Source organism: Sus scrofa, chromosome 6, assembly GCF_054392235.1.
Source record: "Sus scrofa isolate SSC_HxYL_T2T_F1_AM1 chromosome 6, Sscrofa_HxYL_maternal_Yorkshire_Landrace_v2.0, whole genome shotgun sequence".
Classification (NCBI taxonomy): Eukaryota; Metazoa; Chordata; class Mammalia; order Artiodactyla; family Suidae; genus Sus; species Sus scrofa.
In genome coordinates, this window is record NC_139388.1 from 102,375,722 (window position 1) to 102,401,188 (window position 25,467).

The 25,467-nt window shown below is 46.6% G+C and overlaps 1 protein-coding gene across 22 annotated transcripts in view; it reads left to right on the forward strand.

Annotated features, from left to right (window-relative positions):
* Positions 1-25,467, forward strand: part of PIEZO2 (piezo type mechanosensitive ion channel component 2) — a 303,672-nt gene that overhangs the window by 258,513 nt on the left and 19,692 nt on the right. For 11 of the 22 annotated variants that reach the window (XR_014807530.1, XR_014807531.1, XR_014807532.1 and 8 more), the window contains 9 exons: positions 2,902-2,961; positions 6,717-6,883; positions 7,809-7,975; positions 16,290-16,619; positions 16,982-17,240; positions 19,374-19,556; positions 23,000-23,252; positions 24,207-24,339; positions 25,257-25,404. Coding sequence is in view for 16 of the 22 variants with exons in the window: in XM_084964038.1 (XP_084820164.1) it covers positions 2,902-2,961; positions 6,717-6,883; positions 7,809-7,975; positions 16,290-16,619; positions 16,982-17,240; positions 19,374-19,556; positions 23,000-23,252; positions 24,207-24,339; positions 25,257-25,404 (1,700 nt within the window). In the remaining 6 variants the exon portion in view is untranslated. Of the gene's footprint in view, positions 1-2,901; positions 2,962-6,716; positions 6,884-7,808; positions 7,976-13,695; positions 13,864-16,289; positions 16,620-16,981; positions 17,241-19,373; positions 21,003-21,265; positions 21,726-22,999; positions 23,253-24,206; positions 24,340-25,256; positions 25,405-25,467 lie in introns of those variants that run through there. The other 11 variants (XR_014807528.1, XR_014807529.1, XM_084964032.1 and 8 more) reach the window with 2 other exon arrangements.

Genomic DNA, 25,467 nt, shown 5'->3' on the forward strand with positions numbered 1-25,467 from the left:
TCCCATCATGGAGCAGTGGAAATGAATCCAACTAGGAACCATGAGGTTGTGGGTTTGATCCCTGGCCTCAATCAGTGGGTTAAGGATCTGGCATTGTCGTGAGCTGTGGCGTAGGTCGCAGACGCAGCTCCAATCCTGCGTGGCTGTGGCTATGGCTATGGTGTAGGCCGGCAGCTGTAGCTCTGATTCGACCCCTAGCCTGGGAACCTTCATATGCTGTGGGTGCGGCCCTAAAAAAGACAAAAAAATAAAAATAAAAAAAAAAAGAAATTTATACTTCTCTGCGTAAGGTAAAGGAGTGTCCATTTCCCTGAAGTCTTTCCCCAAAGGGTATTTTTATTTTTTTTATTGTGTGTCTTGCTCAAAGATGACAGTTTTTATTTTTATTTGAATTTTCCTAACTAATGAAATTAAACGTTTTTTATTTCATATTGTCTTGGCATTTTTTACTTTCAAATCTAAGACTTAAACATTTTTATCATCTTCTATAATATCATTCCATTGGGTTGTTTGTCCTTATTTGTTTAGGACATATGTGTATGTTAGGGATTTTTTTTTAACGTTGCGAGTATCTTTTTTCAAATCCAGTGCTTATCTTTTGATTTAGCGTTAGGTATATGTTTTCTAAACAATGTTTAATTTTTTCCGATGTCAAACAGGTCTGAATTTCTTTTTGCAGTTCTTGCTTAGGGAAGTCTTCCCCCCAAGGTTCATGCAAATTTTTTCTTATATTTCCTCCTAATTTTATTTACATTTTGAATTTTTTATTATTCTGTGAGGTAGAGATCTGTTAGGCTAAATCCATTTGTTAAATGAATCTTCCTTTTCCTATTGAATTTAAAGGCTACTTTTGTCTTTAAATATTAAGCTCCCATTGGTTCTTAGGTTTATTTCTGGACTCTGTATTCTGATCTGCTGTCCTACTGTCTATATCTGGGTCAATGTCATATCTTTTTGAGTTCAGTAGCTAGAGTTAGTTTTGTATTTTCGTGCTGCAAACTTACCTTACTACCCCCCTTTTTCAAAATTGTATTTGCTGTTCTCAGACGTTTGTTATCCCAAAACTATTGGGTCAATTCTAAAAATCTTTTACCGTCTTGTTAGTCTCATTAGTCTGTATCCCAAAGACTGTTTCATGTGTAGATGGTCCTGTTTACCTGCAGATCAAAGACAGCAGTACTCCAAAGACACAGGGACAGAAATACATGTTTATTCCTTTAATAACTATTTATTCAGCACCTTCCTGATACAAGAGAGCATCTCTTCATTGGCAGATAAAGCACACAACCTCTATCCTTCCATAGGGCCAGCTGCTGTGGTGCTTTCTGTGCGGTAACTCACTTGACCCTCACTCCCTGCCCTGCCCTTAAGGATGTGAGGTCCCAGAGGCGGAAGGAACCTGCCCAGATCACAGCCCACCCATGAGTGGTGGGCCTGGAATTCATAACAGGTGTCCTGGCTCTAGACCTTTGTATATTAACCCACAGGGGACACAAGTGTAGGGGGACAAAGTCCCTGTTGACATAGAAGCTACGAGGTTCCAGTGAAAAACTCAGCCTGGATGGAATAGTGTGGGACATAAAGACAAAAGGCGATGTATAGCCCTGAGTGTGCAGGAATACAGTTCTTTGTGAAAAAGGCAGTCTTTGACCAGAGCCTGACCTTCTCGCAGACGAAGGCAAACCCATGTATGAAAACTAAAGAGCAGGCCAGTTTCACTGGTAAAGATGAGAAGTGAAGCCGCAGCAGGAAAGCACAGAAAAAAATAAATTTGGGAAGATTAGCTGGAGTCAGATTGAATGATCTTTGTTAGAGTTACCAGATAAAATATGTGAAGCCCAGTTCAAGATGAATGTTTTAGGTTAACAATAAATATTCTTTAAGCTTCAGTATAATTTGGACTTGTTGCATGGGATTGACTTATACTAAAACTCGTGTTATTTATCTTAAATTCCAATTTAACAGGATGTCTTGTATTCTCATTTGCTGGATCTGAGGACCTTAGCCCTAAAGAAGAGACTAAGAAATAAAAGGAAACCCTGTGATATCATTTTAGGGGGTGACACACTGAAATGTATAACATTACCCCAAGGTATTCGAAATTAAAATGTCATCATCTGTAATGGGAGTCAGCACACTTTTTCTGTAAGGGGCTACATAGTAAATATTTTAAGGCTTGCAAGCAGTAAGTCCCTGCTGCCACGGAACCCTGCCATCTTAGGGTGAGAGCAGCCTTGAACAGTACATTCATTAATGGGCAAGGCTGTGTTGTTGCATTTTTTTTATTAGAACATAGTTGATTTACAATGTCGTGCCAGTTTCTGCTGTACAGCATAGTGACCCAGTCATGCATCTATATATATACACACACACATATATATACACATATTCCTTTTCTTATCTTCCTTCATGTTCTATTCCCAAGAGACTGGGTATAATTCCCAGTGCTGTATAGTAGGACCATATTGCTTATCCATTCTAAATGTAAAAGTTTGCATCCACTAGCCCCAAACTCCCCGACCACCCCATTCCTTACCCCCCCGTTGTATTTTTAATTGCATATGATTTTCATGTGCACAAAATACTCTTTTTTGAACCTTTTTCAATTATTAAAAATATAAAAGCCATTCTGCCCTCACAGGTAGTTTGCAACAGGAAGGAGGCAAGGCTTGGCCAGGGGGCTGTAGGTAACCCCGCCTAGTTACAGGATTCTCATCTGGAAGTGAAAGGAGGAGGTGATGAAAGCTCAGAGCTCTTACGACTGACTTTTCCCCAGGAGCTCTTCAAATAGGCAGAATGTCATAGACGTCACTATAATATTCCTTTGAATCCAGAAGAGTCGTGTTGGCATTAACCTACCGTAAGAGGGTGTAACTTGTGTCTGTACAATACTCTTGGCAGGTCCTGTGGAGTGGGAAGACCGGGAGGCTGAGCCCGTCAAAAAGAAGTCTGATGGACCAGGTAACAAAATAAAGACACATGTGTGCGGGGGAGACATGGGAGCCTGCTTCTGGCCCAGATGGCATGTGATGGAAGGCTGCCAGGAGGCAGTTATTAAATCATGGTCCTGGACTATGACTCAATAATCAATGTCCCTTGAAATCTTATCTCCAGTGAAACTGCAAAATGACGCCAAAATGTAGATATGACCTTCACATGTTTGGATGAAATGTTGGGTTGATCAGTTTGTAAATTATTTTATCCGCGTACCTGTGAGAGGGGGTCTAGGGAGCAAATTATAAAGGTACCAATGGAAGCCATCAGAATAGAGGCACAAAAAATACCAGCAATTAATTTAAAGCTCATAGAAAAGGAGTGAACTGAGAGGTAAGTACAGCTGGTGATATGAGAGGGCCTCCAGGGCCAACCACCTCATTTTAGGGAGAAAAAACAGACTCCAGGGAGCTTGCTCAGGATCCCACATGGTTGGGGACAGAACCCAGGTCTTCTACTACGTTCCAGCTCAGTCACGGTGCCTCTTGGGCTTCACAGAGTCCATGACTGGGCCGAAGCTGTGTCTGTGCAGGAAGAAAAGGCAAAACAAAAGCCTCCAAATGCGGAGAAGCCAAATGCCTCTCTGATCCCACGCGCTTCCTCACAAGGGGCTGGCACTCCCGGGTACATCCGTGTCCATCACTCACCAGCAGGCAAGACATTCCAACTCTGTTGCTCTGGACACAGATGCATCCAAGGATGCCATCTGCTGGCACAAAATGAACTTCCCAGAGGCTCTCTAAGCCCGCTGTGCCACATCCTCAAACCCAGCCTCTAGGTATAGATGAGCTCGCTTGTCCGTGGACAAGGGACCCCAGGATGCTGCAGCCAGTAAGGCCACAGTAGCTCACACTTCGATGGTACAACTTCTTTGCCCAGCACTTTTCCACGAGCTTTACACACATTAACTTGTTTAAGCCCCTCAAAACCCCTTCCCCAGTTAACAGATAAGACAGTGAGGCAGAGAAAGATGGTCTAACTTTTCCAAATCCACAAAACCATGAAGGCGCAGAGCTATAGTTTGGATACAGGGCTCTGAATCCAGTCTGTGCTCATAGCTGCTGTGCCCTCCGGCCTCGATGGTTAAAAAATAAACAGAAATAAAAGCCTTCATTTTCCACCTTGGTCTGTGATTCCCCCCAGTGACCCCAGCACTGTCTGAACTACCGTAGGCAAAACCGTGACCTGACAAAGTTTACCGTCACAGCTTCTGAGAAAATCATCGTGATGGTGAGAAAAAAAAATCATCAAAAACACGAGATGCTGTTAAAGGTTCTCAGTTGGTCTGAGCCCAAGGCCTTCAGCATCCAGAGTTCAAGCCTGCCTTCGACGGCTGCGCAGGAAGGCTGGGAGTTCTCTCCAGACTGCAGTGGGAAACGCACAGTCCCCTCAAGATCCGAACAGAAGCAGGAGTGTAGTGGAGGGAGCTGGTGGGGTTCCTCCCTGGCTCATAGCAGCCCTCCTGGAATTGGCAGCAGTCCTGCCCTAGCTGGGCATCTCGGCTCAGTGAAAGAGGCTTTCTGGTTTCCTTCCATCTTCAGCACAGCTCCCATAGGGCCATCAGGCACATGCAGGTGGCAGGGGGACAGGGCTGTGACAGCACTGGCAGGAAACAGCTTTGGAGGGTAGGATGGTGGTCAGCATTCACCACAGTGGGTGGGCCCCAGAGAAATCGGCCACGAGAGCTCCACCCACTGTGGTGAATGCTGCTCAGGGTCTTCTTGCCACATGGTCCCCCCCTCCTTCCCCAGGTCCCAGCGGCAGCTCCAAGGTTCCTGTTACCTCAGTAGGCAGCGCTGCTGAACCCTTCCTCGTCCCTGCCTGGTGCACCTGGACTCTGTCCGGAGGCCACACTAGAGCTAAGACGCCCTTGGATGGTTTTCCTTTGAAAAGAGCAAAACTTCACCCGAGAAAGCTCTGCCTTTCTCCCAGGCCACCCAATTCACAAATAATGTCTTTCCTTTCCAAAGTCAAACTCTGGTTCACATCTCCATCCTTTGCGAGAGGGCGGTGAACAGGGGTGGGCCAGCCAACTGGACCAGAGGTCAGACCACAACTCCTGGACCAGATTGCACCTGCCCTGTTCTTCTCTGACTCTTCAGCAAAGGATGACTTTCACAGTGTTTCGTGGTTGGAAAAACCAAAAGCATAAGAGTATCTCATGACTTATGAAAATGATGAGATTCAAATGCCAGTGGCCATAATCGAAGTTGTATGGGAAACCCGGGCCTGTCCCTTCACAAGCGACCTGTGCACCATCTACGGCAGTTTTCACACCGAAACAGCCGAGATGAGCAGAGGCAGCAAGTCTGCCAAGCTGGAAGTGTTCACTGTTGGTCCCGTCCAGAAAAAGACACCCCGAGTAGGATCAGAAAGTCTTATGCCAGGGATGCTTGTCCTTTGCTCCCTGCTACATTCGTGACCTTGAACTACAACAATCCCAAACTATCATCGTTGACCATAAATTCAGGACAATGCTACTATGACCGTTGAATCTGGTTTATTCCCTTTCTGGTGGGAGAAATTATTGAGGGTGTTGGTGGTGCTGCTTTGATTTTTGCAACAAACAGCGAGGCATTTCTTAATGCATTGTCCACGTTCACCAAGTATTCACTGTATTGCCATCAGTGTCTGAAATAGTTAATAAAGCTAAATATTTTAAAGCCAAATTTTAAAAATTCACACACAGATGGTAGCGTGGCGGCATGTCCTGAGGCATTCTTTGTGTACCACTTGAAAAGACCATGGGTTTACAGGAACTAGTGAGGAAGGCAGTTAATGTGGGATCTTTTCTATTTTGATTCTGACCTCAAATAAGTCAGGTCATAGCTGCAGAGGCTCCTCAGACCTCACCAGTGGCCCAGAGCTCACGCTGAATTCCAAGGATGCTGGACAGGCAGGCGTGTGGCCCTGGGATGAGCCAGGGATGTGGAGGGAATCCGAGGGGACTTGTCACACACACAGCCTCCTGGCAGGTCCCTGGTCCCAGCTGCAGATGAGGGAATCCCAGGACCATTGGGAACCTCAGGACTCCTATGGTTTGGAGAATCGTGACCCCACAGGCAGAATTTTTAGTTAGGACAGTTCAGTGTCATTAAATGCATAATTAATAATAATTTGGCAGCTTAGATAGACTCTCGGCTTGTGGACTGAGCTCTGTACGAAAAACCTTTAAGGTGACCAAACAGCAGTCCAGCTGCAGAGGGAAGCTTCAAAGTCTTAGTGAAGCATTGTGATGATAGTTGTGCAACTATACATTTAATAAAATTCATGGAATTTTTTTTAAAAAGTCTTGGTGAACCAACAGAATTGCTTCCCAGGACAGTTATTACTTAAGAAAAGAAGAGCATGAAAGGACCCAGTTACCTGGATAGAAACGGGCGCTCTTTATCCCTATGTCAATAACAGAAATACCTTTCAGTTCTATCTCTACTTTTAATCAAACCTGTTATCTGTACATGGACCCATTCTGACTGATGTTTGGACAGAAGGTTGAAAATTCTACCCTAGTTTGGTTTTGGTGCTGCCATTGCAGGTGTAGAAAGGCCCACTCATAGCTTCCTGGCCTGCCTCTGCCCCCCCACATCATCTCAGGTGGCCACACTGTGTCGGGGTCAAGGGCAAAACTAGGGCTGCCTTTGGAAAAGCATCACTATGCCACACACAGCACAACAATTGAGGACACTTTGACCCTTTAAATCATGCTCTGTTCTCCCTCCTAGATAACATCATCAAGAGGATATTTAATATTTTGAAATTTACGTGGGTCCTGTTTCTGGCAACTGTGGACAGTTTCACGACGTGGCTCAATTCCATCTCAAGGGAACACATCGACATATCCACCGTCCTGAGGATTGAGAGGTGCATGCTGACCAGAGAAATTAAAAAGGTAACACCTCTGGCACTATTCTGTTTTGCTTCCACCCACGGTGTAAAGATGTTGAAAGTCAGTATCCAGAACTCCAAAGTAGGGTCAGACAGAATCCTTTGTCTGCAGTAATATATGTAAGTCTGTAACACGCTCAGAATGAAAATAATCAGATGCTAAACACACACCCACACCCACACCCACAGAGAGAGTCCTGGGGTCATGGCCAGTCTATTCATTCTGCCCAGTCTATTCATTCTGCCTCTTCTGTCACCACCTTCCATACCTGCACGGTCTCTGTTGTGGCTCATAAAGGATCGTGTTGTTTAGTCTGGGACATTTGATCTGAAGCTTCTCATGGGGAAAATCCAGGTCTATGCAGACCACAGAATATACCCATAGACAGTTTATAGATTACACTGCGAAATAATAGTTCATTTTTGGAAAAGTTACTCTGACTTAGCAAAATCACTACATATAAGAAGGGATTTCTTTTTTAATATTTTCATTTTCTTTTTGAGAGGTAAGTGACATATGACATTATGTTAATTTCAGGGGTACACCATAAGGCTTTGATATTTGCATATATTGGGAAGCATCACCACAAGAAGTCCAGGGGACATCCATCACCACACATCGTCCTAAAATTGTAATGAGAACTTTGCAGATCTGCTCTCTTAGTAACTTTCCAATATGCAAGGCAGGCTTGTTAACTGAGTCTCCACGCTGTGCATTCCATCCCTATGATTTATTTGATAACTAGAAGTTTACCTTGTAAGCATCTTCACTCATTCTTGTTCAGCATGACCTGGTCACATTGGGCCCCACTGAGGTGACATCAGTCCACAACTTGACAAGCCTGGTTTTGAGTCCACTCAAGGTGTGCATGATGGGGCCATGGCTGCATGGCCGAGGCTCCCTAGGACTGTGGCCTCCTTCTCTGCAGGGTAACGTGCCGACCCGGGAGAGCATCCATGTGTACTACCAGAACCACATCATGAACCTCTCCAGAGAGTCCGGGCTGGACACCATTGACGACGGTCCTGGTGGCGCTGCCGGAGCACAGAGCGCCCACAGGATGGACAGCCTAGACTCACATGACAGCATCTCCAGGTACATCACAAACCCCACGGCAGGGTTGCCTCTGACAGAGGGATGGAGGTGGGAAGGATGAGCAGGTGCAGGATGCCCGCCCACCCTGGGCTGCTCCATGCGCACAGCCCAGCACAGCGTCATCTGCCCCAGACCAAGCTGGATAGAAGCAGGGACTAGTCATAAACTGAAAAATCATGTGTGATTCGCAGGTGCAGGGCTGGGGTTTCCAAGCAGGAGCCAAGTCAGACGGAGCCTCCCTGTCACAAAATGACTACCTGTGTCAAGTGCTGTTATCTTTAATGCTGTTAAAATGCTGTCTCACAAAGTGCCTTCTATACTGGAACCTCCTACCATCTGTTGCTAGGCTTGAGCTTCCTTTCAGAGATGATACTTTATGGTTCATAATTTAAAAACTTGAAAGGTGGTTCTGTCCCTGAGTTGGGTGTCACAGCCCTGCTTCCCATGGGCATGCACTGACCCTTTGCCTGGGGCTCACTGAAGTTCCCTCACTTTATCCTTTAAAGGTCCTTTGAGATATACCATTATCATCCCCACTTGATAGAAGACAAAGCTACAGAGAGGTTCGGTAACTTAGCCAAAGACACACAGCTAGGAAGTCTGAGACAGCAGAACCAGGATCCAGATTCCACAATGGAGCTCAGAGCCCAGGCTCTCAGCCCCCGTGACAGGCTGCCTGGCACCACCTCCTCCGCATCCAGGCTGCCTTTGAGGATTGACTTGTCTGTCCCACTGCCTATCCCAGAGCAGCCTCAGGGTCTTGGGGGCCAATGTGACTGCACAGAGCTAGCTTCTGCACCGCAGCCGAGATCCCGTCTCAGGAGGAGGGTGGCCTGCCTGGGTACTTAGGGAGATTGAGGGAATTGCACTTTGTCCATCTTCATGGGTGAAGAACTGTACCTCTGAGGACATCCAGGTGTTTATTGTTTAAACCCTTATAAAGCACCTAGTCCATACCAGGCCCTGGATCCATCTAAGATGGAGGTAAAGGTAAGCATTGTCTCGGAGCCCGGGGAGAAACCCCTGGGCTGGAGTCCTGCTTCAGCCAGGACATGCGAGAGGCACCGAGTTCACACTGCTGGCTCAGATGCCCCTGGACCACCCTCAGCCACACTGTATGTGTGGGGCCGGGCACGAAGGGCCAGCGGATATGCTTGTCCTGCAGAGATACTCAGAAGGTCACAAGGCAGAAAAGGAGCAGGCACTGAGATATCTTATTGATTAACCAAACCCAAAATAGATAACTTGACGTTAAAATGGCAAACTAATCAGCAAGATATAGGTAAAAAAAAATATTTTACCTTGAGTGCTATTTTTAGCTCTTGCTAAATTTCTGTACTTAAGGTTCTCCAAGTGTGCCCATTTTTTTTGCTACCCAATCATTATCTATTGATGCAGGACTGTATTTATTGGTATGGAAAGATATTTTTCAATATATACATATTTTAGTCAACGTTCAAGTTTTAAATGGAATGTATGCTAAAACCTCATTTTTTAAAAAGTCTGTATATTCATGTTCATATTAATTTCAATGTGATTTTTGTACAGATAAAACTCTGCATGGGTATAGCCCTCTCATCCTCCTGAGATAAGTATTGATTCTCTTAAAGTCCTTTGAGGGATAGTAAGATATTTTAATTTGGAAATAATCTTTGCTTATTTATAAGCTCTAGGAGTTACCTAGTGGCTCAGTGGGTTAAGGATCTGGCATTATCACTGCTGTGGCACAGGTTCAATCCCTGACCCGGGAACTTCCACATGCTCCAGATGTAACCAAAAAAAGTCATTCTTGTTTATATTTTATTTTTTGCAATCCATAACAACTGCCCTATTTAGGATTTGCTAACCTTCTTAACTTTGTTCTTGTTGGAACAGTTCTTTTTATATAGATCAGTATATTTAAACTGAATTGTTTTTTCTTTAATTCATTTTTGTGCTAAAACTGAAAATCCACTTGACCCCCATTTGACCCAGGCTCTTACGTATTCCAAGTTACTTCATGGTAGCTATTCCTTTGACAATAAAGGGAGATTGCACGGATGTTTGTGCCTGAGTGCACAGTGAGTCAGCAGGGGTGGGAGGCAGGCTTAACCCGGGGGCAGTGATTATTCGGGGCTGACTCATGTTGCACTGGGGCATCTAAACCTTTCCAGATCCATCCACATTAAAACCCAGGCATGACCAAACAATGATTTTTCAAAAATAGGAGAAGGGTAGGATGAGAAAAATGCTGAGAGAGTCTAAATGGACATTTGCCAAAATACGATTCATTCATTTATTTACTTGTTCATTCATTCATTGGTTTGTTCTGTGTACCATGTCCAAGTGTCCCACTGCATTCAGCACTGGACAGCCCTGCTATGCACTTACTGACAGTGGCCTGGATCTCATGCAAAATGTGTTTTCCATGTTTTGAATTTCTAAACAAAAGGCTTCAGTCAGCTCTGGTTGACGTACGTGAAAGCCAGGTTCCTACTCAGCTGGGGTGATTTCCTCCTTCGTGGTGAAAGCTACAACCTCATATATATGTGTAGTTTGTAATTGGGTTATTGCATACTTGCCTCTGTTCTTCAAAAAAATACGCTGCCCCGTAACATGATTTGTAACACTTTTTTAAATGATTTTTGCCCCCTTTTTTTGCCTTGTTTCATAATACAGAAATTTCTAAATTATCTGGATCCCTAAACTTGGCAAGTACAAAAGGGGGCTGGATGGAACAGCCTTTCTTCATTAATTTGCAATGACTTTGACAGTGGTTGGTAACATGCTTTTCATGAACCTCTTCTGAAATTTCATAATGCTATAGATTATTTACCAAAAAGGAAAACTGCACATAATTATAAAATTTTTCCATGGAACTTCAGGGATTTCACAGGCCTCCTGAATATCACACGTGAGCCTGGCCAGAAAATGGTGGCTCAAGAACCAAACTCTGAATCAAACAAAGCAAAATGAAAATCAGAAACTGAACTAAAAATCAGTAAACATCATGATTCCTCTTTTGGTAACTTTCAGTTGCAGCTCCATAACAATTGATAATAGAGCCAATTAAGAAAGTAACTAGGCGTTCCTGTCATGGCTCAGTGGAAACAAATCTGACTAGTATCCATGAGGACGCAGGTTTGACCCCTGGCCTAGCTCAGTGGGTTAAGGATCTGGCATTGCTGTGAGCTGTAGTATAGGTCGCAGATATGGCTTAGATCTGGCGTTGCTGTGGCTGTGGTGTAGGCCAGCAGCTGCAGCTCCAATTCCACCCCTAGCCTGGGAACCTACATATGCCTTGAGTGTGGCCCTAAAAAGACCAAAAAAAAAAAAAAAAAAAAGAAAGTAAGTAACTAAATATGGTAAATCACAACTTCAGGAGGGAGAAGAAGGAAAAGGAAAAAAAAAAAAAGACTGGCTAAAATAAAACCAAGTAAGTGCCTTTAAATCTGATCTAAGATGACAAATATAAAGCCACACCCATGGTCAAAAATTGTGAGGTTGGAGATATTTAAACCCATTGATTCCTTTTTAACAAAGACTCAGAATATCTCCCAATTTTTTTTTTTTTTTGTCTTTTTGCTATTTCTTTGGGCCGCTCCCACGGCATATGGAGGTTCCCAGGCTAGGGGTCGAATCGGAGCTGTAGCCACTGGCCTACGCCAGAGCCACAGCAACGCTGGATCCGAGCCACGTCTGCAAGCTACACCACAGCTTATGGCAACGCCGGATTGTTAACCCACTGAGCAAGGGCAGAGACCGAACCCGCAACCTCATGGTTCCTAGTCGGATTCGTTAACCACTTCGCCACGACAGGAACTCCATCTCCCAATTTTTAAAGTGGTCAATTGATCAGTAAATTTACTAGTAGAAAACCAGTACCTTTGAAATTAGTTTTTCATGTGCCTTTATACTTTGCAACCTAAAGAAAAGGTCCATTATGTCGTTAAGAAATGAGCTAACATATTTGCAGAACTTCCAGTTTCTCTATTTAGGAAATGTTAAAATCTCCCAACAATCATGTGTCTGCAGTAGAGTCGTGCTGGTTGCTAAGGAGACAGAGATCTCTGGAAGCGATGCTCAGTGTGGAAGCTGCTCACTCGTGCCCTGGGGCAGGGTCACGTCCAACCCAGGGGACTGGGGACACACCTGCCCAGTGTCCCCCGACCCCTTTCCCAGCCCAGGCTGGGTGGAGCCACCCACCCCATCCCACCCACCTTTCCCTTTGGCAGAGAGGGGATTGGGGTGGGACCCATTCAACTTATTGGAATAGTCACGATTTTCTTCAATCCATATGTGTAATAGCACTTTTTAAAAACAGTGGTTTTATGAAATCAGAGTTCCTCTACCTTCCCAGAAAATAAATTAGCTTAAATTCCTTCAGGACACACTAGTGACAGTCTAAGGTGTGTTCCTAGATGTGACCAGAGTGGTTACATTTGATGTGTGCTTGTGCTTGAAGGACATTGATTAGATGCCTATTATTGTAAAGCTCCTCCTCTTCCCTTTCACTTTTAAAACTGCCCTGGCTTGGATGTCAAAGTGATCCACCGCAAATGACCCAACAGTCTGGTGTTGTGTGGAGCCTGAAGGTGGGCTGTGAAGGTAGGACTAACCCAGGAATTTGCAGGTGAATAGGACTTCAGATCCAAGCAATGATTTCCATGCAAGGAAACAGAGCAGCATTGCAGGAGAGGGCACACAGCATCCTTCCACTGCAGACTCCTGAGAGGCCACAGGATCCATCTCGAAAAGGTTCAGCTGGGTCATTCATGTTCAGGCTGGGAATTAGTGCTCCAGGAACCTCTGTCACAGGCACTTTGGGGTCTCCAAAGACCTCTCCAGGGTAAACTCTGTGTGTGAACTGAAACCATACTTCCATCTGCGCTCTGCTGGCTGCATCTCTGACAGTGGGGGCCCCAGTAGCAGTTCAGTCCTGAATCTGCCTTCGTTCCCTCCCTGATTGTTGGGTGATGAGAGCTGAGGGTTTTTGCCAGTAGGATCTTGCCCTAATGACATCTGCCAACACCCAAAACATGATCCAGAAGAAAAAAATTCACCAAGCTCAATGAAAAGTTAACAGACAAAATGGCCCTGCCGCTGCTGGATCCCCTTTGTTGTTGCCTTTGTGCGGTTTCATTTCCTTTTTTGATGTTGGTTTATATCCAGGTGCATATCAAACCAGCATCTTATCTAATCTACAAGGCAGCTAGTTTGGCTTCACTGAATAGCACTCCAAAAATGGGGTGGAAAATTCAGTTTGTTGTGTGCTCAGTCCTGAGCTTCCCGCTTTCCTTTTGGAGACTGTGTCCAAAGGAAAAAAAAAATGACATGCTTACGTTATTTTTACATGAGCAGATATTTCTGCAATTCGACTTTGAAATGCTCCCAGTGAACTCAGGATTAGGGGGCTCTAAAAGTAGCATATTTCCTTTCGTTGAAAAATTCAGTTGCCAAATTATAAGAATGAATTCTCCTCTGTGAGATAAAGGTCAGGACTTGTCATTATTCTGTTTCCCTGTCCCACCCAGAGAGGGACATTTCATCATTTATTACCAGCCATTATATTCTTTTCAAATCCAGTACTGTTGTGTTTTAGCCATCAGTCCTTGAGCCCCCGCGGTGGTCGCTGTCCGTGGTGCTGAAGTCGCGTGTGGTTTGCTGCATGGCGGTGTCTGTGTCACTAATGTTCCACTGCTGTTTTAACACTGTGTCTCTGTAACTGTTTGCGCTGCTAGCTGCTACACAGAAGCAACCATGCTGTTCTCAAGGCAGTCCACCCTTGATGATTTAGATGGACCAGAAACTGTTCCTAAAACAAGTGAGCGCGCTCGACCGGGGCTCCGTAAAATGCTCAGCATGGATGTGTCCTCCTCGTCAGCTGAGAGCGCCAGCTTAGCCTCCAGGTGCTCACCTGTGCATGCCTTGTCATAACCATGTCATCTTCCCCTCCCGTCACTGCGCAACTAACTTCTGGTGATGTGTGGGGTTTTTAGTTTTTGTGTTAAGACTTTGCATGACTAACCGAAGCATAACCGCCACCCTCTCTGGGACACAGCTGGTGTTCCCAGGACAGTCTTCTGTACACTAACCACTCTTCAGTTTTTGTCTGTTAGGGGTTTCTTAAAAATGCTCACTATAAACATTGTCCTCCGTTTTGTAAGTATTTCACACTTTCTGTCTCCAAAGAAATAAGCATGTGTCTTCCTTGGTTGAGGGCTTTTGTAGGCTGTCCTCACAGGGAGAAGTGGGTCAGGAATGGTAGGAAACTTTCTCATGATTTCACCCAAAGATCCATGCAGTAGGAAAAATATCTGAAACTCTGCCATAGGTAGTCAGGTTTAGTTGATACAGAATAAATCTGTCCACATTTCATATGCATAACCTACCTAAAATCAGAATATATTTTACCACTGGTTTTCTAAAAGAATATTATTGTGCAGTAGAATATATCACCTTTGTAGACTTTAATTCATTTGGTTTGGAAAAATTACTTTGAGCTTAAGTTTTCTCATTAAATCCTATGATAAAACAATAATCATCTAGAAATGAAATTGCTTGCATACAATCCAAAAGCTCTTTTTTGACTTGCCTTTAAAAAGTCAGCAGGAGCACAGATTCATGAGCTGCATTGTGCTCATGCTGACGCCAAATAAACCACTCAAATAACCCAATTCAGAACTAAAGTCCTTATGGGCAAACAAGAGGGAAGTTAATTCCTTGTTGCCAACAGCTACGTATCTCAATTCAGAGCTGCAGGAGGCTGGTGCCTAGCATTTCTGGGGCTGCCATGACCATTTGAGATGTCCCCTGGTGGTATGTGCTATGCCATCTGCACTGTTGGTTCCCAGAGGACCAGCATCTGTTGAATCCCTAAGGGCCAGACCACATCCAGAGCCATAGGGAGCATGCCCTCAATTGGTTATCATCACACTGAAAGTTAGACCTGGCATCAGGCTGGCTCCAGGGGTCTGAAAACTCACTGGGGAGGTCAGCCAGTTTTACAGCTGTGTCTAGTCAGGGGAAGACAAAGCTGCTTTTTCTTGGTGTCCCAGAGCCTTCTGAGTGATGTGCACACTTAGGGCCAAAGTCTGGGGATTATTGAACACCCCCGAGTTAGGACCAAAAGCTCATACAAGTCTCGTTCTTCAGTGTCAGGGCTCAGCCCAACACATGCATGCATTCATTCATTCACATGTGTGCACCGTGTCCACGACAGGAACATGAGTACAGCCTGCACATTTGTGAGCCTCAATGTTTATGGCCTCAACTGCTCACATGCCGTTCCGAGAGCAGCACGTTCTCAGAGTCTAACAGATCATCACTCTCCATCCCGCAGACTCCGCATCTCCAGCCAGCTTTTGCTCCCTCCCCTCCGGGGCTGAGTGTGTCTGAGTTCGACAGTTGCAGAAGACACACCTTGAACTTCATGGCTGTGGCTTCTCATTTCCAGCATTTCCTGCATGGACCTGGCAGAAAGTTAGAAGAGGAAGGACCGAGGGAAGGAGAGGAAGGCTGCAGGAGGGATCAGAGAGCATGCTGTAGAAATGGAGGGGAGAGAAGGGTGGAGGAGCTCAGGGAGGATGAATCTGGGGGGTGGGATAGAGCTGGTAGCAGAAAGTGGATCGAGGCCGTTGGGAGGAGAGAGAGCAGGAGGGCAGCCAGAGGGGGCACGCAGCCCCAAGAGAGACCCACTGGGGAGAGGAGAGAGTGGTGATGGGGCTTCCATGTGCCAGGTGGTGGGGAACTTTCAGCAGATGAAAGAGGCAGCAGTGAGAACAAGGCAAAGGATGGAAACAGAGAAGCAAAGAGGAAGTACTCAGGGTTTTATAAAGCCCACAGCAGACTTGCCAACATTTCCTCCTGCCTGTCCTCCCCTCACAGTCAGGGGTCCACTAAGAGGAGAGGGCATCTTGCCCAAGACCTGCAGCCCCAGCCTGTGGAGGCTTCTAGTTACCCTGAGCACCTGTCTTTAAAATCTCTACACTGGGGGATTGCTGTGCCTACTGTGTCTTGATTGGAAATAAACAGGGGGACCCTGGTGGGGAATTGATGTGATTGAAAACCTCTGCTCAGGTGGGTTTAGCAGCCCAGGAGCCACAGGCCACTCCAATTTTCAACCAAGCGCAGCTTTTACTGGTGTATCTCTGCAGGCTAGACGTGATTTCCTAAAGGAGTGAAAGGAGCAGAGCAGGTGGAACATGGGAGAGAGGGGGTGTTTCCCCTACATGCCTGGATACGAGGCCGTGGGTGCACAGAGCAGGTGTCTGAGCCTTGGAGGGTTGGGGGCGGGATGCTGAGCCCAGGTGGTGCTGTCCCTGTCTCTTGACAGCGAGCCCACGCAGTGCACCACGCTGTACTCGCGCCAGGGGACCACGGAGACCATAGAGGAAGTGGAGGCTGAGCAGGATGAGGAGGCGCCCACAGGCGCCCAGGACACTGAGTCCCCACAGGACCCAACAGAGGATGGTGACATGGAGGCCCCGCCATCCTACAGCAAGGCAGTCAGCTTCGAGCGCCTGTCCTTCGACTCCCGGGATGACTCGGCAGGCCAGACCCACATGGCTGTCAGCCCTGATGATAGCCGCTCGGACAGGCTGGAGGCCAGCATCCTGCCGCCCTTGACCCATGAGCTGACGGCCAGCGAGTTGCTGCTGAACAAGTAAGAACCTGAGGCTGCTCCAAGGCCCATGACCGGGAGAGACCCTGAGTGCCATCCAGGCTTCTGGCCACACGGCCCCTCTTGGAAAAGGTCCACCTGGACATTTAGGGCCACCATGCAGCTTTTAGCACCTCTTGGACCGCAAGTAGGATCCAGAGCTTCTGTCACTGAGGTATACGGTCAGCAAGGTGCTGTAACAGACATGTACGCACATGTTTCTGTGACACGATAGGAGGTTGACTCCACAAGATATCTGGGGGCACAGGAAGCAGGGAGGGATGGGAAGGGAAGTGCCAAGTGTTTATCCATCCCTGGATGGAGTAGTTAAGATCCAGGTAGCATCACCTTGTTTCTTCTCGCAGGATGTTCCGCGATGACGAGCTTGAAGAGTCGGAGAAGTTCTATGTGGGCCAGCCCCGCTTCCTGCTGCTGTTCTACGCCATGTACAACACCCTGGTGGCCCGCTCCGAGATGGTGTGCTACTTTGTCATCATCCTCAACCACATGGTCTCCGCCTCCGTGATCACCCTCGTGCTGCCCATCCTGATATTCCTCTGGGCCATGCTGTCCGTTCCTCGGCCCAGCAGGCGGTTCTGGATGATGGCCATCGTCTACACAGAGGTAGGCTCTAGACCAACCTTCCCGCCACCACATGGGCATCACTCCAGGTGGGAGCTCCAGACAGTCCCAAAGGGGACTTGGGCTAGGCGAAGGATGAGTGGAACTGTGGTTACAGCAGTTACCTGGTAATTGTGTAGATCCTTCACATTTCATGCCACACTTAGCTCAGGTGCCCATGTCCCTCCAACTCCCAGCCTCAATGAGATTAAGGAATTGGCCCCAAAATTCCCTGATTGGCAGGTGGTGGGATGGGCTTTGGAGGTCTGGTGTGTGCCCTGTGATATTAACCACCGAGGCGGCAAGTGTGACACAGAAACAAGCACAGCACTGGGACCAGTGGATGGTCAGTGAGTGGACACTGGATTAAACAGTTCAGTAAGTACATTGAATGTAGTTTGGTGCAGCGTGTATATTTCCCATTTTTACTGAAACTGGTTTCCACACATCAAAACGGGAAGTCATACGACCACCCCTTAAAAATCTGAGTGACGGAAGGAGTGACCTGCTACCTCATTTCCATCACCTGTGAGGGGACAAGAGATGCTCTGCCCAAAGGAATGAACCTGCTTTTCCACCCTGCCCTGTTATACCCGTGGTGGTTCACAAATTCCAGTGGTGACCGCAAAACCGGGAATAAGGGGGCAGCTCTTACAGACTTTGTTTCCAGGGCCATTGTGGTTCTTGTGTCCTTAGGTTTGTGAAAAAGACTTGTTTTCTTACCTGGCTCACTAGGAAGGGTTTCACTCACACAGGATCTGTAATTGCTTCTTCAAGGCTGGTGCTTATGATGGACAGGCAGTTAGATTCTAGAAGTTTTATAGGGTTCTAAGTAATTCTACAGCAAAATTAAAACAAAAATGTATTCATTTTAAAGTATGGATACCGTGTATCTTGTTTCCATAATAAAAATAAAAGACGTGAAGCCAGATACATATCTATGACTTTAATTAGCTTGTCTATCAGAATCTTGCCCAAAGAATGTTTCTTTTATAAAATTAATTTTATTGTAGTAATGTTGTTTCTGTGGTACAGCAAATGGTTCAGTTATACATGTACACATATTCTTTTCCATGATGGTTTCATCACAGGATATTGAATATAGTTCCCTGTGCTGCACAGTAGGACCTTATTATTTGTCCAAAGAATGGTTCTTAAGTGTTGCCTCCATTACATGACGCTCAGGCATGGACCAGGAGCAGGGGCTGGGAATGTGGAAAAGGAAGCAGAGGCACTGATACCCAGTTTCATCTTAAACTTTCCTGGAGTTCCCGTCGTGGCTCCGTGGTTAATGAACCCGACTAGCATCCATGAGGACAGGGGTTCGATCCCTGGCCTCACTCAGTGGGTTAAGGATCCGGTGTTACCGTGAGCTGTGGTGTAGGTCGAAGATGCAGCTCAGATCCTGCGTTGCTGTGGCTCTGGTGTAGGCCAGCAGCTGCAGCTCCAACTGGACCCCTAGCCTGGGAACCTCCATATGCTGCGGGTGAGGCCCTAAAAAACCAAAAACACAAAAAAAAATTCTTCCCGGTTCCATTAAAGGACAGTTCTCTGTTTTCTCTCACTCTTGAGAAGTGACTTATCTTTCAACTTCCATCTCCGTGTTCTTCTCCACAACTTTACACCCTGAGCCAGTTACCAGCACAACTGGCAAGGTTTTGTTTCATTTATTTCTTCTTGAGGAGAACTTCCAATGAGCAATAAAAGGATGAGAAGAAAGAGATCAGAAAAAAAAGTGAAAATGGTGGACCTTTGTGATTTGCTCCTAAAGATTGTAAATTAAAGCAGCGGGTGAAGTATAAAGATCTTCCTGCTCTTGTTGGTCCTAATTTCCTTATTTAATAGCCGAATCTGTGTGTGCATGTGTCATTGAATCTGTAGAAATTAACTGACTCCTCAGCAATAGCAGAGGTCATTGAAGGTGTGTCAGGGGCCCCTGCCCTCGAAGGCCCTGGAGGTGCGATTCTGAGCTGGTTCCAAAGTCCATGTCTGCGAGGATGACCCCTTATATTCCACCTGGTCTGTGCCGTCCCATCCTCAGAACTGAGAATTTTTTCTTAATTTGGTGTATCAGTGTTTCTCTCATGGAGCTTTTCTTAAAGGAGTCTTCTTTAAAATTCTGTTATCTGTGTACAGGTGGCAATTGTGGTCAAGTATTTCTTCCAGTTTGGGTTCTTTCCCTGGAATAAGAATGTGGAGTTGTACAAAGACAAGCCGTACCACCCTCCCAATATCATCGGGGTGGAGAAGAAGGAGGGCTACGTGCTCTATGACCTCATTCAGCTGCTGGCCCTCTTCTTCCACCGGTCCATCCTCAAGGTAACCATCCACGCCAAGGTCCCCGAGGAGGCCCCAGAGCCACAACCCTAGGGTCCTGGTGGGGCCCAGGCCAGGGCAGCGTTCTTCCTGCGTACTTTCTTTCTCTTTGTTAACAGGTAATTGTGCTCTTTTCATTCATTTTCTCCAGCACAGCCTGTGCTCAGCAGTGGCACTCGAAATACATCAGGGGAACATTTCCCCTGTTTCTACCGGGGTTGAATACGCCCTAAAGAACCCACATTTGTCGGGACCACCCCAGGGATAAGCAGGTCTCACAGCCTGGCCCAGGACCTTCTTCCTGAGTTAAAGGCAGAGCCTCAGGGAGTTAGTTTGGGGTGGTCCCATTGTCTCTCCTATCATCCGGCCCTCGCCGCTGCCCCAACCCCACCCTGGCCATAGCACTGATTTTCCTTGGTTTCTTGTGGAACCACTGGCTTGAGTGCGCTCACCCCCTGATGGCCCAGGAAGTTTGGGGCATCACTTAGGAGGACCTGTCTGGGGGGTGACCTTCTCCAGCTCATGAGAACCATTGTCATTTATCTGAGTGTCTCTGGGGTTTTTGTCTTCTCCCATGCCATGACTTATAACCTACACTCGTAACCTGCCACTTACCTCCAACAATTAGAAACTGTCACATGACCCACCTTTGATGTATTGGTGCGCCTGTGGTCGCAACCTTACTTTCTTTCTCCTACTTTAACCATGTCTCCTTATACAACATATTTTAAATTCATTTTATCAAAGAGTATCTTTATTCATGCCCTTTTAGAACAAGCTTGGCCTAAGTTAATCCATACGCACACAGATAGGTACACATACCTGCCACAGAGTGTCCGGGTCTGTCCTGCTCAGGGGGAGTTATTGAGCAAGATCTTCACTCTGCCTTGTCACCGTGCAAACTGCAAGTCCCTAACCCTACATTCAGGGGCCTGACCTGAGTCATTGGAATTTGGTGGGTTTGCAAAGGTGTTTATCCAAAGACATCCCTTAGCCTAAATTGGATTTGCCTGATTTTTCCAGTTCTGATGAATATGTCAATTACCTGAAGGTATTCAATATACAGATTCTTGATATGAACATATTAATAAATATTTTAGCCTTATTTTTTTAGTTCTGGAAATTAAAATTTTAGATTTAAGTGTTTAAGATTATGGTGGTATAATTTGGGTCAATTACAAATTCTCTTGAAGATTCTGTATCCTTTTGTGTGTCATTTAACAAAATTTCATAAAACTTTAGTTATTTTTTACTACTTTTAAAATTAATATTCAAATGGTTTAACAGCTATGATTTTAAATTCAAAGCATACAACAAATGAAATTTTGGGGAGTTCCTGTCGTGGCTCAGCGGTTAACGAATCTGACTAGGAACCATGAGGTTGCAGGTTTGATCCCTGGCCTTGCCCAGTGGGTTAAGGATCCGGCATTGCTGTGAGCTGTGGTGTAGGTTGCAGATGCAGCTCGGATCCCACATTGCTGTGGCTGTGGCATAGGCCAGTGGCTACAGCTCCAATTAGACCCCTATCCTGGGAACCTCCATATGCCATGGGAGCAGCCCAAGAAATGACACACACACAAAAAAAAAATTTAGGAGTTTCCATTGTGGCGCAGTGGTTAAAGAATCCGACTAGGAACCATGAGGTTGCGGGTTCGGTCCCTGCCCTTGCTCAGTGGGTTAACGATCTGGCGTTGCCGTGAGCTGTGGTGTAGGTTGCAGACGCGGCTCGGATCCCGCGTTGCTGTGGCTCTGGCGTGGGCTGGGGGCTGCAGCTCTGATTGGACCCCTAGCCTGGGAACCTCCATATGCTGCGGGAGCGGCCCAAAGAAATAGCAAAAAGACAAAAAAAAATTAGTGTTTCATGTTGATATACTTATTCTGATTTCTTCTTTGCAAATTTCTTATATTTGATTAATATATTTGAGATTTGAGGTAATATGCTGAAATTTTGGCTAATGGTATGAAAAATGCTGTTTGGGATGATAAATCCTTTCAAAAGAAAGACAAAACTATCCTATAGCTTTTTAAAACAAGCCTTTTAAACAATGCTGGCATGAAAAACTATGTGGAAATGTCAAAAGTGATTAAAAGTATCTTATTTAGTACAAATTGTGTAATTTTATAAATAATTGGAAGAATTAACAAACCTAAATAAATAATACTACTAAGAAAGTGGTGAAAATCTAAATATGTTAAAATGTTGGCAAAAGACAAAGCCACTTTTTAAATGATTTGAAAGAAATTGGTATAAACCAAAAAATCTCACTGTGAGCATCTAAAATGTTTGCTATAAGAATACATTCACTGAATATCCTTCATAAATAGTGTATCTTCACATAAATATTGAAGGATAATCTGTAAATTAGGTGACCCTGAATTTGGATGAATGGATCCTTCTCCAAGTTGGTTTTTTGATCAGCTGACTTTTGGCAAATAGGCCTGGAGCTCTTATTCTCTGCAACATCAGAGGGGGGTCTGGGCAAGGTCCTTGGGGATGGACACTCCCCTGGCACCCTGGGCTTGGGGCCGACAGCTCACTGGGCAGCTTGGTCCAAGGTCATCAAAAGGGAACTTGTGTCCAGGAAGCATCTTTTCTAGGAAAGTCTTGGTTTTTCAGCCTCCTCTTCTGCAGGCCTCCCCTCCCCCGCCCCATCCCCACCCGCCCTCTGTATCCCATTTCCTTAAAACAAAAGCCGGGCTGTTCAGGGCACATCACAGACTGTCACACACATGTGGGCAACCTTGTTGAAGTAAAGTATTTGCAGGTCTGCCCCTGAGTCAGCCATGCAGTCCCAAGATTCCCATCTCGCTGTGCGGCTGGGGGAAGGGCAGTGCCCACCACCATTTGGTACAGATGTTCGGTGAGCACATGGCCGCAGGCCTCAGTTCACCACTGAGTGTGAGTGGTCAGCACAGAAATATGCCCTGGAAGGCGCTTCTGCTCCAGGAATGTAAGACCCTAGGTTTTACTTCTGCCGCATCTTCCGTCTCCATCTTGACAATCAGCCTGATTCTTGTGGTCTGCACCCAGCATCTCCACTCCGCTGAAACCATCGGATTGTTATGGAGAACAGGCTTTCTTAGGATCCCTTGCACTGCCTTGGTCTAATCTTTTTTTTTTTTTATTTTAGCTTTACTGACACATAATTGACCAATGACATCGTCAGGTATTCAGAGTATACAATGTGGTGACTTGATAAATACGTGCACAGTGAAAGGTTCCCCATCTAATTAGTTAATCATCCAACACCTGTTTGTTTGTTTGTTTGTTTGTTTGTTTTTGGGTGAGAACATTCAAATAGTTGTCTCTGAGCAGATTTCCACTGTCAAACACAGCGCTGTCAGCTATGGTCGCCCTGTTTCATGTGGGTTGCTCATGCCGGGGGACACTTTGATGGTGGGTACATCACAGCGCAGAGTCCCAGCTCCCTCCCCTTCCCCCTCAGTGCCATGGCTTGTGGGACGAGGATGACATCGTGGACAGCGGCTCAGACCAGGAGGACTCGGATGGCGAGCTGTCCGTCGGCCAGGGCAGGAGGGCCTCCTCCGACTCGCTCAAATCCATCAACCTGGCTGCGTCTGTGGAGTCTGTGCACGTGACCTTCCCCGAGCAGCCTGTGACCATCAGGAGGAAACGCCCCAGCAGTGGCTCCCAGATGTCCCAGGGGTCCAGCTTTTCCTCAGATCGGTCCAAGAGAGGTAGCTGTCCCAGATGTCCCCAGGCTGCCACAGCCCCTGAGTTGGATTGTTTTCTTGCTGGTGGGTCGGGGACCAGGAAGTTGTTGGGTGCTGGTGACGAGACAGATATTGTGATGGGTAAAGAACAGAACGTGCTTTGCCGTCAGACCCAAGTTCAAGTCCTGGCTCAGGGCAGTCCATCACTGTCCAGAGTCTGTCCGAGTCCTTCCCAGGACAAGGATTTGAGGTCATGGGGAGAAGGGGAGAGCACACTGCCTAGTACCTAGTGAGTGCTGGACACAACGTAGTTTTTAAATCCTATCCAGAGATTCTGCTCCCTATGTCCAGAGTGCTGTCATCACGATTTATTTTGAAGACATATTTAGATGTAATCAATGGGGACTTTCAGCCAAACCATCTAGTTATGCCCTAAGTTCATTATTCATTTCTTACTGAGTAGCCAGTAATATGAAATTACATATGTGTTATGGTTCCCGCTCTTGGGGTGATTGGGCTTTTGTTTTATCCAAAGACTCTGTGTTTGTCCTTACAAGACACTTTTCAGGTGGACACTGGCAGGTCCCCCTAGTATCAGTTTTACAGTTAGAGGAATTTGGACCTAAAAGAAGGCATGGCTCCTGGACTCAATCTAGAATACCCACAACACAAACCTGGGACCCCGTTTATCATGATAGTAACTGTTCTCCAATCTGCTTCTTCTTGGGACAAAGATCACACAGTGGTCCAGGAAAAAGCCAGAAATGGGTATAAAAACCCACAGATGCCTTTCACTAGGAAGCAGAGTTGAGGCTGCAGATTCTGAATTATCCATCTCTGCTATTATGGGGACCTGTACATCTCAGCCTCTAACCAGACTCAGGCCATCTCTCTGTGTGGTGGGTACCAGGGCTCTTGCGATATTTACGTCCGCAAACCCAAAACTCAGGGTGCCTCTTGGTTTCTCTTCATTTCTAGGCAGCACAAGTACCCGAAACAGCAGCCAAAAGGGAAGCAGTGTTTTGAGCATCAAGCAAAAAAGCAAACGGGAACTTTATATGGAAAAGCTTCAAGAACACTTAATCAAAGCCAAGGCATTTACCATAAAGAAGTGAGTGCTGCAAAGGCCTGGGGCAGGGAGCTGGGATCACTTATTCCTCATCACCCAGAGCTGACTCCTTCCCCCACAAACATCAGCTGCTTAAGGCACAGCAGGCTGGTTATGAGATTGCTTTTTAAAATCTCTGTCCAATAGGGATCGTTCACGTTTATGTCCATCCGTTGCATTTATAATACTTTTTCTATCTGAACACGGGCTCTCAGTGTGTATTTCCAGGCATATCATGGAAGAGTCCAACCAGACAGAGAGGCAGTGATGTCAGAGACGGAAGATTTTTAGAATGCATTCGCCCCTAGAGGGAAATTGAGGTACCTGGGGAAGTGGTTTGTTCAACGCTATGAAGCTCAAGTTCATCCACCATGGGCCCAGGTCTCCCAGGGTCAGGGCGCAGACGGGTGCAGCAGAGCTGGCTCTGAGCCCAAAGGCCACGTTCCCCTGAATGTGTACCTGAACCGAAAGTGGAACCCTTCCGAGCACAGTGAAGCTGGGCAGACGGGCCAGGGCACAGGGTCCTGGAGGACTGAGCAGGGTGAGCTGCAAAGCCAAGAAACAACCCCAGGTCCACGGTTCCTGGGGCCATGGCAGGCCTGCAGGTCTGTATGTCGTGTTCCCACTTGCTCTCACCCCAGGCCTGGGCCTCAGGCTGATGGTCTGTCCCACAGAATTTGTAGGATTGCCTGTCCCACAGAAAGGAAAGGAAAGCATGGAGTTAGGTAGCAGGACCAAAGGCTCACAGGCGAAGGGTCCCTGAATCGGGGCAGACCGGGCTGCAGATGAGATCTGTGGTCCATCGGCTGCGAGCTGGGCACAGTCTCTGCCCGGGACGCCATCCTGAGGCTGGGGGAGGGTGTGAGCTGGCAGGGAGGGGAGGGAGGATGGTCGGGCCGGCAGTCGTGTCCGTTTCACAGGGCCCTGCAGATCTACGTGCCCGTCAAGCAGTTCTTCTACAACCTCATCCACCCGGACTACAGTGCCGTGACCGATGTGTACGTGCTCATGTTCCTGGCTGACACCGTCGACTTCGTCATCATTGTCTTTGGCTTCTGGGCCTTCGGGGTAGGTGGGGGCCAAGGCACCGGGGCCAGGGGTGCTGCCCTGTGAGCGCCACCCGCCTGAGCC